We start from the raw sequence: 18,180 nt of genomic DNA, 5'->3' as shown, positions 1-18,180 counted from the left end.
TCAATTCAGCAACTTGGCGTTGAATCCCTGGAAAGGTCTTGAGTCAGTCCATCACCCACCCTGACCGCGATACCCTTTTTGTATGGTGTACTGTCTTCTGCAACATTGGACAAGTTGGAGAATTCCGTGCAAGTCTTCATCCTTCAGACGAGGCTCTTTACCTGCTTTCCGTGATGGTATAGTATTCAAGCTCTGAACGAACATGATATAGTCGTACGCAGACTCTCGAGGGTCAACAAACAAGTCGCTTACCGACCACGGCCACTTCCAGATGTTTGTTGGTTCAATCGTGTTGCTGTCGACTTCACCAAGTCGGAAAATTAAACGGCTGAGCGTCGACACTCCTCAAGGTACGTTGGTTTCAGTTGGCATTGCAACAGTCTTCCTTCAGATGACGATTCAGTTCTGATTTGATTTCTTCTCACATAGAATCAGATGAAGAGGAACAGGTTTGATGTTCTTCACTCATTACTCCTCGAGCAAACATTGCCGACTCCCTCGTCGTGAGGACGGAAGTGTTTGATATTACATCGTCACAAGTCTGGCTCATTTTCTTTACGCAGGTCAATTTCGGAAATGAACTTGAATCTGTATATGCCGACGAGTTCCAGTCTCTGGCACATGAAGTCGCCTCCCGGCGTCCATGAAGCTAGTATCCCAGATGCTGCGCAATTATATGGCAAGCCTCGTAGGTGTGTCGTACGTATTTGCTACTGTATTCCAGACCATCATCAGAGGTGGAAAGCTTCCCGCGCCGAACAACGTGAAAGCTGATATGCTGGCGATGCTCCTTCCGCAGTTGCAACAACGCATGTAGCAGTGCCACCAAAATGGTTGTCGTCTTACAGAGCGTTGCTTCTTTTTCAACAGCTTGAATACTCTCCTTCCTACCTTACTTGGATCTACCAGTCAGAGGATGGTTCTTGCGCTTGGAAAGAAATCCCTGTACCAAGATTTCGAAATACTGCCTCGTCGAGCGCAGCGGCATGACACAAGGCGCGACCTGTTTCCTGGTGCCCCTGAGCGTTCAAGGCGCATATTCAGTATTGAACTGTAAGATAAGCACATGGGTCTTGTTAAGTAACATGTATTTCCAATCTGACATGTAAAATTTCAAACTCTCGTCTCCTCCTTATGTTGTATGATTGTGATGAGGCGCCGGAGGCGGCAAAAAGCTCAAACAGGTATGCTGGTAGTTTGAAGACTGAGACCTCCGCATTCGCCGCTCAAGTACGTCCTTCTACCCAAACTCCCTCGAGGTGACGCACCTCAACGCCAAAGCCGCAAAGATGCTCAGAGAGCCCCGAATGTCGCACACCAGCAGGCTAAGGCGCTGCCCGGTGGGTGAGCCCGCGGAGGACACTGGAACGCGCACCAAATTAGCCTATCGCGGGCCTGGAGAGCACACTCTTTTTCCTCGACGAGGAAGGCACCTCCACTGACCTCGGCATCGAGGCGGGAGCTATCGACGCGGAGTGGGAGGCTAAAAAAATCGCCCCGGGCGGCGTAGCTGAGGTCAACAAGGTCTGCAACCACAACATGACATTGGGTCTCGAGCGGCTACTTTACGGCGTGCTCCATATACCATCACCCCAACACAATTCCGAGACTTGGCTAATTGGCTTTTTAGAACAAAGAAACAACGTGAATATGGTAGAAAAAGCCTGGTAGTAAGTATTCTATACTATTTTCAGTATTCTATACTATTTCCATGTGTACTGGTCTACATGTAAAGTTTGCGCCCTTCGTGAACCTGCACTTGATTATTCACCCTCCCAAACCAAACGTCAATACATAGCAAAGACAGAGAAAAACATCGCTAGATGACAAGTGTAGCGTGCTAATATATGCTCAAGACGAAATGAAATCAAATGAATGCTACATGGTATCATGAAGAAAGAACGAAAGGCTGATATGACATAACGTTCAATAAAATGTGAGACCCTGCCCTCACCTCACCTCCACTCCGTGATACGGTACACAGCTTCATGGGGTACACAACTTCATGGCAGGTCTGTAACACCAGCTGCCAGACCAGGCGTCTTTCGCATTTCAAGAGACAGTCTTGTTCAGAGTCGCCAACTGCTAGCCCTCCGCCTCCCTCAAATATAGCCCAGGTGGTGCGTTATGCTGTCGCTGGCAACTGCACTCCTAGACTGTTATCCTGTTCAACAAATTTGCCCTTCAAGTTTGTTGACAGAGCAAGACCGTCCTCTCCCGGTGAATCCAGTTCATCGGGTGCTGGGACATAGGCCATGGCCTTGGGAGTCGGCGGATTGAAGGGCAGAGGAGCTGTACTTGGACGCGGGGGCAGGCTCGCGATCGGACTCACGACACCATTTCTCCTCAACTTATCAGCGACTCTTTTCGGTCGTTGAACAGGAGCCGGTGCGAAGCGCGGCTCGGGAATTCTTTGCGCTTCTGCTTGTGCCTTCGCTTTGGGGAAAGCTTTTTTCGAGCGGATCTGAACCATCTCAGGGGCCGGCGAGCTAAAGGGTGCCGCACGAGCTTGGCTCGTCGAGCGCCGACGGCGAGGTCGATTCTGTGAACGCACACGCCAGCCTGGAATATGGCTAACAGGATTGCTTGCCGAGCTCGAGCGGCGCCCGTGAACAGGGCAGTTGGGGCAAGCCACCTCTTCCACTCTCTCGAAGTCCTCGGCGGAATAACCTTCCGGCAGTTGAATGGTGTTATGGTTTCGGCCAGCTTGACTACCACCATTTGCTGAGGCGCGGCGAACATGGCGATGAAGCAAGTCATTGCGTGTCGAATCGATGGACGTGCTCCGCACGTCTGTTTCATGGCGATGCCCTGGGTGCTCAGGAAAAGGCTTAGGAGCCCGCTGGCGCCCACGACTCGGGGACCGCTCTATCAAATTGGTCTGAGCTCTTGATGATGGAACAGGCACACTGCGTTTGGTGCTGGAGGAAAGGGAAGGGGAGCTGTGCAGCCGGGCCGAATTCGAAGCCGAACGATAGTAGTCCAGTGCGACAGGTGTTGGAACCATCATAGATCTCGGTGCCTCCTCATTTATAAGTTTAGAGCTGGCCATAATGGGCATCATGGCGATTTGTGGCTCGGTGACTGAGAGCACATATCCGTCTTTATCGGGGCTATCATTTGCTTGGCTGGGCAATAATTCCGAAAACGATCGTCTGTGAAGAGAGGATTCTCTGGTTCTTGAGACAGAATTGACTCGCTTTGAGACATCCGCCAAATGCTTCACAGCGGCACAGAAGTCAGGCGTCCCTGCTGCCGAATCAGACCTCTCGTACGTCCGCGAGCGGCTAGCATTCCGTGACTTTGGGGAGGGAGGTCGTGCCGACTGTCTGCCTGAGTCGCTCTCCAGCTGTGGAGTATCGATGATTGGATTCCACATGTTAACAGCCGTTTCTGGCTCTGGAGATTGAACAGAACTGTACAAGCTTGTGGCGGGTGGCGTTGGGTGTCGCACCGCTACATTGCCACGGTTTAGACGGCTGGTGCTGCGGCTGCGAGGTCTCGATGCACCATGCAATGCAGCCCAAGGAAATGGCTCGGGTACAGCACCGATTGGAGTCCTGGTACGCCAGCCACCAGCGGAGTTCAAGTTGCCGAAGGGGTTCGCTGAGTGTGGCCACCCCCAAGACATTGCTGATGTTGGCGAGAGGTCTTCAAATGGTGTTACGGGGACTTGATCCTCTGAGTTTATAGTGACAAAGCCACCATAGATCTTCTTTTTCCGCGGATAGCCACTCAGCGGCATACCACTATGGGGGTATGGAGTACTATCTTCCGGTGGTCGGGGATTAGAAGTCACAGTTTTGACAGATGCTTCTGAGTCGTTTGACTTGATAGATTGAATGGACTTTGCCGAGATGGCAGATGCAGCGCTGATGGGCTGGTCCGGGTACGTTTGCTGCGGTATCATGTTTGGCGACTGCGGAATGACGAGCTTGGGCCGTACTGCCATTCGAGGGGAACGAAGTGGAGTGTCGGTTGTGGTAGGTGTGCCGTCTCCCTTAGGAGACTTGGGATCGGCAGCAGCAGATGAGGAGTTGGAAGGGACGGTAATTGGAGCAATGGGTTTTCTTGTTACTGCTGCCGCCAAGGTTTCCCTCGGGGCATCTCCTGCGCCGCCCTGTGAGGTTTTAACCACTTGAGCATCTTGCTTGAATCCGAGGTCCATGGTTTGGCTCGTTCCTGTTGGCGAGCAGCCGATGGCCTGTCCAGAAACTGGCGTTAGGCCTCCATCACCTAAGAAGGCAGTCTTCTTGGGCTCTTGCTGGTTGGATGTTTGTGCTCTCGGGCTGCCGGACTCAGGAGCACTCTCGCCTGGTAGGCTATTGCCCTTGAGAGCTGTACCAGCGGTCTGAGAACTGGGCTCCGAGGCAGACGTTGTCGAATTGTGAGCTTCACCGTTGGGGACATCAGCTTTGCTCAAGCTTTCAGGCCGGTAGATGAGTTTGCCGTATGGTGTTTGAGACGTGTCAACCACCAGCAGCTCTTTCTCGCCCCGCCCTAGTAGGCCATACACCTTGACCTCGCCATTTTCAATACCAATGACGGCGCTGGTCCCTGCATATGTTGCGTCGCCTTCGATGCCAGTCCTGTTGGCGAAAACAACAATAATCTCACCGTTGGTGTCTTCAGCTCGAATGAGCGGCTCTAGACGAGTAACCCAGTAAGTCAAGGTCTCCATATCCGGCGTGTTGGGCATGCGGGAAAATTCGCGCGGCTCTTCCCTTGTCATCCATGCCATAGAAACAATAACGAGATTTGCATCAATTTCTAAAGCATGGTACGCAAACTCATACGCGTCCCAAGAGGCTTCGAATTTGTAAGGGCTATTGAGGCAACGTGGGTTAGTACATAGGCGCGGCGTCAACTGTTTACGAGGTGCTCACTTAATATCCATGCCTGAGAACAATTGTTAGCATGCGTCAAAACCATTTGAGTAAGGACACAACTTACAAATTCCTATGGAAGTCTTTCCGAGCCCGGGTATGAAACCGCTATAGAAACCATTGCCTTCCAGGGCCCAGGACTGGTCGGTATAGTAGAGGAAGGACTTGCGATAGTTGGCAATGGTTTCACCGTCGGGGTTTACGACGATGGCAGAGTTGTAATACTCGGGACTGGTGGGCCATTTTGGTGTGACATCGACCTTTTCAGGATACCCGGCGAGTACGGTGCAGTCGTATTTGAGGGCCATTGTGCGAGCCCATAGCGACGTGATGCCCGACCCGGACGGTTCCAGATAAGGCGTGATCTCCTGAAGAGATCTAAAGTTGTATCCTACAACAGAGTCTTTAGCAGGCTTTTTTTGACAAAGGTGAGCGGTATGGCAGGTGGTGGACCAGCGGGTGGTGCGACCGTGTGGTGCCACCAGCAGAACGCAACAGAGTGCACATCGAACGACGATGACAGACACAATCGTTCTTGTGCAACAGTCGGTCGGCGCACCAAGTCGATCGCCAAACCTGACATGAACGCCAAGAATATGACAAACACAGGACGACATACCAGTAAATGCCAGCTCGGGCAGAACCAAAAGATCAAGCTCCTCGACATCGGCTCTCGACAGGACAGCGTCGGCCCGGTTGAGGTTGTTCTCGATGTCTCCCACCTGGGGAGAGAACTGCAGACAGCCGATGCGCATAGTGGCGGCGTTGGCACTCCGTACTGTTAAGCGCAGTCGTTCCGAGGGGAAAGTGAAGCCAAGGCGGCGCAGAATGAACGATGATTGACGTTGGGAGCTTTGTCGGTCTCGCCGTCCCTCCTAGCAGCAGCCAAATGACCCCGCGTTGACACCTGCCGAGCAGTCTCTACACAAACGCGTGAGAGGCGGCGAAACGAGGACAGAAACGAGGCGAGGCTAACGACGACACATGGAACATGTATTTGGAAGATTTGAATCTCTGGAGAGAAGGCGTCAACAAAAACGGGGTCGCAAGAGCTGAAAAGAACGTGGGAGAGAGGGCATGACAGCAACGGTCGGTAAGTAGTGGTGTTAGGGATCAGGCGCCGCGGTGGGCGGGAGGGGACTTGGCGGGTCAGGACTGGAGGACAGGAGCTGGGGGTGAGCGCCTACCTACGACCGAGGTAGGTAGGTACCTTTCTAACCACCCGAGAAACGGCAAGGTTAGTAAGAAAGGAAGGCACCGGCATGACTACCTGACTACCCTCGCAGCCCAAGGACCTCTGTCTTTGGCCTCTCTACTGCGTACCTACCTACATCACTGCCTACCTACATACTTGCCTATCTTTCTACCTGGATCGGTACGAACAAGGCCGAATTCCCCGACTCTGCCCAAGCAGTTTTCTCGACTTGACGAAACATCAACGGCCAGCGCTACATCCCACCCGATTCAGACTCACAATCGCTCGAATGTGCTGAGACCATAAAAAAGGCAAGGGTACTGCCGTGGCTTGAATCCGCTAGTCTTGTTCGTCTAGCACCGGAACCCCGCGCTCCACCTCTCACACATCTGGTCCTGGTGATGGCCCATGGGCACACTCCGAGTGGGTGTCCTCCTCATATCCCCTCAACTCATTCCAGGTTTGGGCCACTCACATCACGTTTCTAGCCGCTGGGCTGCGCAACTACCCCAGCCATCTGCGCAAGGGTCATGGCTGCGGTCACCATGCATGTTAGTGATGGTGGCAGGCCGGCGGCACGAAAGGAAGAGAGAGAAAAACCAGGCAGTATACTCAGTAATCAGCCCAGCCACTTGTCGAATTACAAACAAGCCCTCGTTCCAATATCAGCAGCAACCCGGCGCGAGGACGGGCGCATTCTGAAGAGCCTGTCCTCCAAGAATCGCGAGGCGAAAGCCTTTTCCAGCTAGCCATCGAGGGGGGGGACAGCCCATGGCCGGGGACAGCACCAGGTGGTGGGCGGTCAGATTCCGCGCCGCCCTCTCTTCAGGACACTTTTTGCGGCTAGGAGCTTAATTGGCTCAGCTATTTCTTCTCAAGCCATTCATATCACCCGGCCACCGTTTCATTCAGGCCCCGTTGGATGACTTCATTTCTCGAAAGCTAGGACGGCCAACCCTCCCCGCATATATGATCCGCAAAATAAACGGACAGGTTCCGTGTATCTAGTTGTCTAGACATATCCAACGTGTTAGGGCTGCTAACACTGCAACAAGTCTTTGACAGCCAAGCCATCTAGTTTTCGATGCCGTGAGCCGATATTGTTACTACTATGTATACGAATGCAATGCGTTCATTTAATAGCGCTTTAGCGACCCGCAACGTGGTTGTCTTGGAAGTAGTCACTAACTAGCTCACTGGAGGGCAATCACCACCATCAAGCCTCCTTTAATGCTACTCAGTATACAATACGCATTGCCTCCAGGGACGGCGCCCAGATGCCTGTTAGTACAAGAGTGCGGTTTCGCAATTTCATGCAAGCCACTTCCTACAGCACAGAAATCTACAACAGTAACACGCATACACACCTGACAAGTTCCCCTGGCCTTGTTAGAATGTGCCGAGCATGTGGCGCGCCAAACAAATGCTCGCATCATGCGGGCACCATGCTCAAACCCAGGAATCTGCACGGCTGCTCACACGTGCCCAATGATGCCCTGCGATCGAGAAATAGGAACCACCCTAAGCACTTTATATAGAGATTGTAGTCGATAATTCAAGATTCGCTAGGTCTGGGAGAAAAATTCCGAAGAAAGGGCGGAAGTGTTTCTCGAGTGTGTCCAAACACTCTGGGAGAGTGTCTGAGCCCTGCACGCGCGGTCGGGGGCCGTTCGCTCACGTGGGCACGTACACTCTCGTAGAATATTTAGACACCCGAAAGATGATGTCAACCAAAGTAAAGCTCTATTTAGCTTCACAACGGTCCTCTTGGACCTGCCGAAACTCTAGTCACCTGACGGCGCTGAAGTCAGGAAACCTCGGTGAGCGGCGAGTTAAAAGCACGGGCTGACTTTTTATGCTTAGACATGAAGAAGACGGACTCGCAGAAGTCATGGACCGGAGTATCCAAGAGAAACTCTGACCAACACTCAATGGACAAATACAAAAGACTCGTGGCTTTCGGAGTCGTGGAATCTGCCAGATGGTCGGCGTGGATAGCTGTATGTCCACCACAGACAAAATAGGTGGGTTTCACAGACTCTGACACACGTCTCTCTACAGCACCAGCACCATGCGAACCAGCGCCGAACCATTCAGTAACGGTCGCACAAGTCCAACTACATTGCTTGTTCGTATGCTTGATACGTCCTGTAGTTCGAGACTGGTGCAAAAGCAGCCATTGCGAGGAGTCAGCCCAGCCGAGTCAGCCAGGAAGTTGCAGGGTGACTTTGCGCTACGGCAGGGCTGACATTGACATACTCCGAGCTGCTTTAGTTTGTAATTCTATGCTAAGTCGGGGTTTACTAGCCTCAATAGGTCGTCCTTTAGTAGCGCTTTCTCTTTCTCCTATTCCCCTGGCACTGATAAGGATTCTAGTTTCACATCCAAGCTTCAAACACGCCCGACTAAAAAACTCGTCATCGTCATCAGTAACGAACGACATCGAAACGATACACATCTGGCATAGACGGCCCCTTTCTCAGCGTTTTGCGGTTGCCGTTTTCTCTATTCATGGGACATATCAGGATGGTTCCTCCTTCTGGTCTTACGCAAAGGCAAAGGGGGGGTTGCCTATGATCCTACGAGAGTGTACACATTCTGCTGAATGCTCTGTCCATGTAGGTAGCAGTACTGAGGTTTCGGTAGGGATATACGAGTGCTGCCCATGTTGACAAGTATTCCAAATCTAGGGAGCCACCGGTCATGGAAAGCATTATGGTGTCTCACCCTAGATGCACCGCCCTTCCGAACCTGAAATGTCGGGCACAACCGTTTTTCTGCTTCCTCATGTTGGGCTGCGCAGCATAGTTGTCTCCCAGAATCCATTCGGGCATGAATGCAGCATTCAATGGGTTGACGGCTCTTCTTTCGTTATTCTTTCTCTATATTTCACATCAGATAGAATTTGTGGTTTCTATTTCTCCAATCGTGTACAGCCAGTGCTTATTTCACGGCCTATAAAAGACTTATCAGGTAGGTTCCGGAGGCATGTACCGAGTCTTTCTGCAAAGAAGGTATATAGCTTGGCTCCAGTCTGCAGTCTGAATCATGGAAGAGAAGTCTCTCATCTGCAGTGTTTCTAATTGCAGATCCTGGCCGCGATCATATCGGCTTTTCTGCAACCCCCAAGAACGCATCGTCCCTGCGTTGGCCCTCGTCCAAAGAACGTCGAAGAAATTTGAGTCTCTACTTTCTCGTAGACAAGGAGCCTCGGCGCTGGACAACATCGTCCTCTAGGGTAACTTCCTGCAGGAACTTATTCGTTTCGAATGCACCGAGAAAGTCTTGGGAGCACAAGCTACATATGCAAGCACACCATCCACCCTCACTTGGCACGCGTGGTCCCTCGACCCCGCGACTTCGCCATCAACAACAGCAACTATTTTTTTTTCGCAGTAAAGACATGCATGCAATTTCGAAAGCATGATCCCACAGGTATGATAATTGCAGAAACATAACTCGCCCATCCCCATCATCACGCTGCTGCGTACTGACGGTGACCCTTTTCGGAGGCCATCTACATACAAAGTGCGGAGGGTGGAGCCACCCCCGTCCTCCTTCATTACTGCATGATAGCGCTGTGGCGTCGCCATATATATTACCCTCGTAACCAGATAGTCCTTAACACGTCCAATAAAACCCTCCAGTCCGACTTATTATGAACACATTAATGCTGATTACACAAAAGATCATCCAACAAAGAAGATGATGATTCGACAGGAGGATGCTCCGCAACCGTGTACATATAGATTGTTTCCTTTCGTTCAATCTATCAACACGCATGCATGACTCTCTTTACGGGCAGCAAGATGGGCCAGCGCGTGCGAGAGAGGAAAGTGGGAGAGAGAGAGAGAGAGAGAGAGACATGTCTGGAAGTCCCTGTCCTGCCTTTCAGGGTCTGACGACGAGATCTTTTTGCCGTTGGGCCGTTGCAACCAACCAACGTGCCAACCGCGTAAGAAGAGACGCAGCCTTGCCGGCAAGCTTTAGTGCCCTGCAAAACCGCGTCAAAGCGTTCTTCTCTCGGACAGACGGGCTTTAATCGATCGACATTGTGAATGCGCCACGACAAGAGAAAAAGACCGCACCTTGGCAGGGATGTTGCTGTTTTGTGCGACAACCGTCATGGGTTCAGGTGCTTGCATGCGTTAGCTCTGCAAGTTCCCCGTCACACCGCAGCAAATGCGGGAGGGATGGCCGCCCTTGCGTGGCCCTTGTTCTTTTCGCCTGGACCGACTAAATTGCATAGAGAATGTGACGCTGGACGTGGGATAATGTGACGTGAACAAGAGCAAAATCGCGGTCCACACACAGCCTCGTTGCTACCACGATCGTCGGCCGAGTTGGGGGAAGCAGCTAGACCGCTCATCAGACAATGACCAGTTCGCTTCTCCCCGTGAGCTGGGCGGCCTGGGCGGCGCCCACACTCCGGGGGCCTTGCTTCAGATTGCCGCTCTCGCGCGCTCCGCCGCCGCCGCCGTCGCCGCCGCGATCCAAAGCCCTTGGGAAGAAGTGAAAGGCAGATTCGCGACCAGCGATGAGACTAAGCCCTCGCTAAGCTGGCAATGTTCGTATCCATCACCAAGGGGGCAGACAGGGTGGGTGGGCAGTTTGTAGCACTGACCGGGCAAGAAAGATGCACAAACAAAAGAAAAAGACGGCTCATCACAGCAGCACAACCGGAACTCTGCGCCAAATTTGCCTCGTTCTACCCCTCAATCGAATAACCTCCTCCTACACATGATAGAGTCTGGGTAACACAGAGCATCTAGCTTGGTTGGTTGGTACTTTCGGCAGGGCAGCATCCGGCTTGGTCGGCTGGCCTAAGAGGAGCAGCTCCAGGCACGGCGCGCGCTGCCACGGGTTTGGCATCAGCGAAATGCGCGACCCAAGGGCCAAGAGATATAGCGCGACGTCCGAGGAGATTCTCAGAAAAGCCTTCGCGCAGAGGCGGGGGGGCGGGGGGCCAATAGCACAATTTTTCAAAGAGGCAACTCTGAGTGTCGCGTTCGTGGGCGTTGGGGTGGTTGTCAACTTGTCATGGCGTAGGGCGAGCAACACGGGACAGATTCAAGGCTCAAGTCTCGAGGTGGCGCTTTTCCCGCTAGTAGAAGCAAATGTGGCCTGACTTTTTCTCGTTCTTGCGGCAGGATAAGGCGGAACAGATGATTTATTAGGCAGGCTTATTAGAGGGGGTGAGGGGTGGTGTTTGTCCAGATTGGTTCACAGCCAAAGTCGAAAAAAGCGCCATCCACCACGGCCGCAGAGACGGCGACAAAGACGACTGCGACGACGACGACAATCGGACGACGGGTAAGGGAGGACGGCTCGTGCAGGCTAACTCGTTGGAGGAGGAGGCAGGGGGTCAGGTCCTTGTCTACTGGCAAGCCACGGTCGCATCGAGCGAGCTGGGCGCTTAGATGCAGCCAGTCGGGCAGCGTCCTCGCCGTCCACGCCCCCGCCTATGGTGGGTGGCGTGGACAGGGGGCTGGACCAGTCAGATGCGATGTAGCAATACAATGTCTCTGACGGGTTCAAGGGTGAAGAGCAGAAGAAAAAAGAGTTTGTTGAGTGTCATCGTGTGTCATTGTGTGCGCTGAAGACTGACAGGGATGGAAGGGGGGGAGACGGCCAAGAGGGCCCGCATGGACATCATCGATAAGTATCCATCGACGTGGGGATACGTTCCCCGATGCCTGCCAGCAGGTCAACGAAGAAGGAGAAAGAGCGACTTGGCAAAAATCTTTATTAGTCGGTCGGAACCACAGCGGCAAAAACGGGTAACGCACTGATTGGCCTGTTAGTTTGGACGGTTGGGCGTCTAAGAAATCGAGACGGCTGAATGGACCGCCGGGCCAAAGCAGAGAAAGCCTGAAAGGCTTCAGCTTTTGAGGAGAAAAAAAAAAGAGAAAGAAATAAGCCTTGCACAGGAATTATGCACTTTTCCATGCCCCCCGGCCAGATTATGTCCATTTGCGTTAGCCCCCTTTCAACGTCCAGCCTCGTTTCTCGGCCCCTCCCCTCCCCCAGGCTGTCCTTTCGACAGCATTTTGAGCTGAGCTTTATGCTTGATCGACTTTTTTTTTTTTGTTTCGAGCTTGGCAATCTCTCGGTCCTGGAGCAAACCAGTTGCAATCATCATGATCGTGCCAGTCGTAGCAGGAACAGTACACTCTGGGCAAGCTTGGGGGGAGGATCGCTTTCCCATTCTCCTTTTGCCATCCTCGTCTTGCTCTCCTGCAAGCCCATTCACACTCCCCCACACCCAAAATCCTTGCTGGATGCTGTCCGGATGCAGGCTCATGTTGGTTAATAAACACCCCCTCCCTCTCTCCCATTTTCTCGCCCTGCCACTAAAGCATCGTGCCCCGGCTGCATCCACCGACGAGCGTGTACGGATACAAACCACACACCATCCACCACCCACCATCCACCACCCACCATCGCAGGTAACTTACCCAGTAGGTGCTAGGCAGGCAGGTATTCCCCTCCCTCCGCCCCCCTCTCTCTCTCTCTCTCGGACATTCTCTGATTTTACGTGAATGCCGTTTCAACCTTTCTTTGGGGTCCTTTTGGGGTCGTTCGGGTGATTGCTACAGTGGGGGCGAAAGGTTCCCGTCAAGCCACCTGCCTTATGTATTCGTAGAACGGTCTTTTTTGTTTTATTTTTTTTATTTTATTTTTTTTATTCATCTTAGTTGATCCTTTTTCCTTCCCACTGTACTTGTGCTGCAAGTCCTCCATGTCTTGTCTCGCGTGTCGAAATTGTGTAGAGTACATCCAAGGGGTGACTTGACATCCAAGGTAGCTTTCCCAAGGCGCGCCACTCCCCCATTTCTCGGGTCCTCTTCTTTAACACACTTCTCGCATGCTCTTTCTCTCTCTCGCTCTCTATCTGTCGCCTACTACGACTCCAACTTATTCCACTCTGTCCCCGGGATCCAGGCCGTCCGATCCGCAATCCCTCTTCCCTCTCTTGTCACTTCCAACCACATCCGGGTTTGTCTCATCTTCGTCCAAGACAGAAAATACCCAAGTGCACCCTCGTCTATGCTGCCAACATAACCGTCGTACAGCACCAGGCATCCACACACACACATACTGCATACATGACAGAAGCGGAACAATACCCTCTCTGCATCTGTCACGTCTCTCCATTTCCCGTGTTATAACCTCCCTCACTCCTCTTCCCCCCCATTCTCAAACCTGCAACCAATCTTTCTGCCTTTCGACATTTCGTTCGACTTGCTTCTTGTCCGACTTGCTTGTGTCCCACGCCAGTGCTACAGAAGGAACTGCCTCCTCTCTGTCGTTACGATCTGCCAAAGAGAGACAGAGAGAAATATACGTTTGGTAATACACCTTGGCGGGCGCTCGGTTGGTTCCAGCCCTCTGACCACCCTCTCCCCGTCCAACTTGGTCTGCCATGACAGGCGCAGCTGGCCTGTAGTGCTGGTTCACACCTGTCTTGATATTTTTTTATTGTTTTTCTTTATTCTTAATACTTCTACGCTCTTCCTCCTCCCTCCCACTTCTCTTTCTCGACTCCCGATTTTTTTTTTCGCCGGCGCTGTTGAGTGCAGAGCGCCGGGGTCATCTCTAGCCCAGCATGCAGTTTACACAGCTCCGCCCCGCCTCCTGGCCACTGTCTCTGTTAGCCGCCGCGACGATCGTCTTCGCTCTCCAGGTCGCGCCCGGCTCGCCTTGCGCGCACAACTGCCTAGGATCCGGATCCGATAACAACTGGAGCGCCGAGGCTTCGACTACAAACTCTAGCGAGATCACTTGCTCCGATGCAGCCTACTCCGACAGCAAAGTTGGCCTCAAGTATAAGCAGTGCCTCGAATGTCTGCGCACTAGCTCGCGCGGGAACTGGGGCGAGACCGATGCCAAGTGGTTTGTCTGTGAGTTTTCCCTTTTCCGTATACAGTCACACCGCGAGTACCTCATTTCTAACCTTGCGATAGACAACCTGAGGTACGCCGTCGATGTCTGCCTCTATGACTCGCCCAAAGCAGATCCTGCCGTTGCCGTCTCTCCTTGTGCCGACAACCAGGGCTGCAAGAATCTCATGCCTGCCCTCACCGGAGACGAACTGGAGCCAACGCAAAATATGACTTGGAATTACTGCTTCCGTGACGACGGTGCCTTTATGAGCTCGAACCGGACTACCTGCATGGAGTGTCTGCGCGAGACCAAAGACCAGACCTATATGGCCAACTGTGAGTCGATCCCTGTCGGAACATGATGATGAAGTAGAGAACTCGCTAACTGGGCATCACCGCAGTCTTGACAGCTTTGGAGGCCGGATGCCGCCAGACGCCCGAGAAAGGGACAGCCATCGGTCTCAGCGGCACCATCTTCACAAGCCAGCCGGTCAACATCACCGACCCGGACGCGCCAGTACCCGAGCGCAACGACTCCCTTTCAACGGGTGCCATCATCGGCATCGCCGTCGGCGTCATCGTGACCCTCCTCATCGCCGTTGGCCTGTTGATGTTATACTGCCAAAAGGAAAAGGCCCAAGAGAACTGGGAGGACTACTACTACGACGCCTACGCGCCCACGCCGCCTCCTCCGCCGCCTCGTAATTATTACCGCCCCAACGGGCCGTCCCGCGCCGGCACAGTCCTGCAAAACGTTCAGTATCTGCCGACGCAGCCGCAGCCCATGGCGGAGTTGCCTCGCAGCAACCTGCCGAACCGCCACAGCACCGCCGCACCAAAGTACACCGAGGACAAGCCCAAGACGTTCCTGTCCAGCGGCGACTACTACGACAGCATCGAAAAGGGCATGCGCAACAGCCCCAACAGCTACCCCATGAAGGATCTGAATCCTGCCGCCGCCCACTCTACCGGCACACTGCACTCCAACTACTCGGCGCGCAGCGACCGCTCGATATCCCGCGGCCGCTCCCGCGCCACGGTCCGCGACGCTTCCCCCCCGCCGCCTCCCGAGGCTCGTCGGCAGCCTTCGCCTCCCGCGTCGGTCCAGAAGCATGTGCGCTCCAACACGCCCGACTCCTTTGCCGTGCAGGTCTACCTCGATGCCGCCGCGGAGTCGGCACGCATGGCTGCCGCTGCCGCCGCAGCAGCAGCTGCCGCCACCAGCTCCCCGACGGCGTCCTCCACAACGTCGCCCAGCAGCAAGCGCCGCTCGATGCTCTCTCTCCTGTCCCTCCCCAGGCTTGGCGGCGGAGGCGGAAGCAGCGGCGGCAGCGGCAGCGGTGGTGGTGGTGGTGGTGGTGGCGGCGGCGGCGGCGGCGGCAGCGGCAGGAAGGCAAAGGAGAGCCCGCCGCTGCATCCGCGGTACATACTGCAGCCGCAGCTCACCAACGACAAGGCCTTCCACGGAGACAAGAACATCTCCCGGCCCATCCTCGCCGCTCAAGGGGAGCCGCGCTTCCTCGACACCCACACTATGAGCACCACCACGGCGCCCGTCATCTCCAGGATGCCCCGGCCGCCGACGCCTCCGGAGCAAAGGAGATACGTGGCAGAGTACGCCGAGGTTCCTCTCAAGAGTGGCAAGAGCGACTTGTATGGTTAAAACTTTGATCCCCTTTATACATCCAATTCCCCCCTTCCCCCCATCCCATCTCATTGCGTGGTAGTTGTGTCTTGTTATTTTTTAACCTTTTATCATTCCAGTATGGGGTCTACAGTTAGTGTCTCTGTTTTACTTCTTTTTTTTTTCATTACGCATTTTTCCCTGCACATTTCCCTCTTCTCTTTCCATCTCCTTTTCTGCTGGTGTTTTTGGGCGCAGGACCAACTTACCCAAGTGTCCTTTTCTTCTTCTTCACATTTTGCTGCGGTACTACAGAACCACATACTGGGCAGCCATCATTCATTATTGGCTAGGAATCACGCGTCAGACGCACTGATTTATATTCTGCTATTTAACAACCATGTCATTTTCAATATTCACTAGCGTACTGAGATTCGTAATGGAACAAGACCATTGTCAACTGAGTGCATGTATCTTTGTAATGGTGTGTATTGTTTTGTGTTAGATATTATGGGCTTGTTTGTTATACATGGGTCCTACAAAACATTTTGAGCCAAATTGTACAAAAGGCTTCCGCTGTCGTAGTACAGATCATCTACCCGAGGCGGCGACCTGCACCTCTCGTTCTCCAGGCGTCGGGTAGCGGGCCGGTCTCAGCGCCCGTGCTGCTACCCGCTGCGTAGTCACTAGCGCCAGTAGCACCAGGACGGGTGACGGCTTGGATGCGACCCTCTACGGCCCTAACCAGACGGGTCATAAACTGGGGCGTCTTGAGGAGGTTAGGGCCTCCGCCGAGCTGGGGGTAAATTCTGGTCAAGAACTCCCACATGTGGGCAGCCACGAGGCCATAGAGCCCCAGAAAGAAATCCTGTATGCCACCGGGAAATAGCAGACTAACGCCAATCATGGCGTAGGGCATCAGCGGCGCCGGCAAGGGAACAAACATGTAGTTCACCTGCAGACCCTGCTGTTGCTGTGTGGCCGTGTAGGTCAGTGCGACAATGAGACCGCGCGTCAGGGCAAAAAAGGGCATGATGGCAACAAAGTAATCGAGGATCTGACCATTTCAGTTAGTCGATGTCTGAGTAAAGGTAGCTCGCCGCTTGCGGAGGAGGCAAAAGAAATCTACGATTCACAACAAGGCAGTAAAGGGTGTAAAGATGTAGGGAGCTAAAAAACCACTCGAGCAAATTAGAGTCACACGAGCCATCCATATAGACATCCCACCATGCCTGCACCGCCCACCAGTCCGGATTTTGCGAATGATGGACCAGCGGGAAGTACAGGGGTGATCTTCCTCATTTCCAGGAACCGTGACAGCTGTAGAGGCAAAGCACTGCCCGGGCAGATATATGAGGTGTAGCACTGGACGTGCATGTTTCACGATGGAACAAAAAACACACAGGATGCAAAAGGTGCACGAGCGAGCGAAGCGAGCGAAGCGAGAGCAAAAAGAAAAGAAACTTACGGCAATGAAGCTGCAAACGCAAAGGAGATACCAGATAAAGTCCTCTTTGCGTCGCATCCGCGGGTGGCCCGTCTCCATGTCACTGGCGGCCTTGTAGAAGAAGTACGTATCAAACAGCAGGCCGAGCTGAGGTCCTGTGATGAGGAACCCCGTCGCGAGGCGCCATACTTGCGGCGGAAACCGCAGGATGTAGCCAGAGTGGTATCCCAACCAGTGGCTCGGAATGAAACCAAAGTATAGACCGATCGAGCTGACAAACATCCACGTGGCCAGAGTACTGCGGGAGCAGGTTAGCAACTAATCGTTGAGGCTCTGAAACAGCAGCAGCAGCAGCAGAGAGGGAAGGGGCCAATCAAAAACATACCGAGAAATGGGCGGCAAGCGCCAGTACTGATCCGCGATTGTGTTGTCAGACATGATGTGCTACGAAGAGAAGCTCTCGTTTCTCGTGGTATTGGTGTTTCCGTGGCAGCGAAAGCTTTTGTTTGCGTCGCCAGAAGCTCCTCCTTGATCAGAGAACGGAGATGAACAAAAAGCTATCCCATGCAAGGAGCAAGAATCCCGAGTAATGGATCTTCTTGTGATGCGGGGACGGCAGAGAAACAAAAGAGCGAGCGACACACAAGCTCCAGGCAACGATGGGGGGAAAGAGAGGTGTCTTGCGTAGCTGGCCTGCTATCGTGTCATCTTCGCCTTTTTTTTTGTTCAGGCAGAGTTTTGGCGTAAGCTGGCTGGTGTGCAAGCTTCCGGTTTTGTGGACCAGCGGAAAATTCGGAGCTTGCCCCATTCTGGCCAGACTTGCCATTAGGCGGGCGTAGGCGTTTATCGGGGCGCCGCCGGCTGGCCTACTTACAGGTGGTGCCATCTTGCTACCCTAGAGACTCGTATGAGTTGAAGTGCAAATTTCTATTGTCGTCTGGCTGACAAAATTCCTAATGTTGAGAGACTATGAGGATGTTTTTTTGAAGGCCCAGCAAAACTTACTATACGGGTGGGTGTTTTGCGATGTTTAAGCGCTCTGCAAGGCTGCTCGGTCGTCGCGTGCCCGCTATTACATCAACGACTTGAATCAGTCCGTTTCTTGCTCAAGCACCCCACGTCTCACAACAAAACTCAACCAT

General features: G+C 53.3%; 3 protein-coding genes across 3 annotated transcripts; 1 reads left to right on the top strand and 2 right to left on the bottom strand.

Moving 5' to 3' along the window:
• Positions 1–2,125: 2,125 nt before the first annotated feature.
• On the bottom strand, positions 2,126–5,641 carry V2A60_008117 (uncharacterized protein; the record flags this gene model as incomplete). The annotated part of the gene is made up of 4 exons (XM_083259393.1): positions 2,126–4,826; positions 4,887–4,899; positions 4,954–5,277; positions 5,506–5,641. The coding sequence occupies 4 exons, from the start codon at positions 5,639–5,641 to the stop codon at positions 2,126–2,128; spliced, it is 3,174 nt and encodes a 1,057-aa protein (XP_083115519.1).
• Positions 5,642–13,690: 8,049 nt separating this feature from the next.
• Positions 13,691–15,630, top strand: V2A60_008116 (uncharacterized protein; the record flags this gene model as incomplete). Its single annotated transcript, XM_083259392.1, has 3 exons — positions 13,691–13,985; positions 14,049–14,303; positions 14,369–15,630. 3 exons carry the CDS (start codon positions 13,691–13,693, stop codon positions 15,628–15,630), a joined length of 1,812 nt encoding a protein of 603 aa, XP_083115518.1.
• A 556-nt stretch (positions 15,631–16,186) lies between these two features.
• On the bottom strand, positions 16,187–17,476 carry V2A60_008115 (Der1-like family-domain-containing protein; the record flags this gene model as incomplete). Its single annotated transcript, XM_083259391.1, has 3 exons — positions 16,187–16,648; positions 17,060–17,336; positions 17,424–17,476. The coding sequence occupies 3 exons, from the start codon at positions 17,474–17,476 to the stop codon at positions 16,187–16,189; spliced, it is 792 nt and encodes a 263-aa protein (XP_083115517.1).
• Between the last annotated feature and the right edge of the window lie 704 nt (positions 17,477–18,180).

Source organism: Cordyceps javanica, chromosome 5 (genome assembly GCF_051103115.1).
Source record: "Cordyceps javanica chromosome 5, complete sequence".
NCBI lineage: Eukaryota > Fungi > Ascomycota > Sordariomycetes > Hypocreales > Cordycipitaceae > Cordyceps > Cordyceps javanica.
Note: the sequence above shows the minus strand (reverse complement) of the source record. Positions and strands in the feature narration are given on the sequence as shown.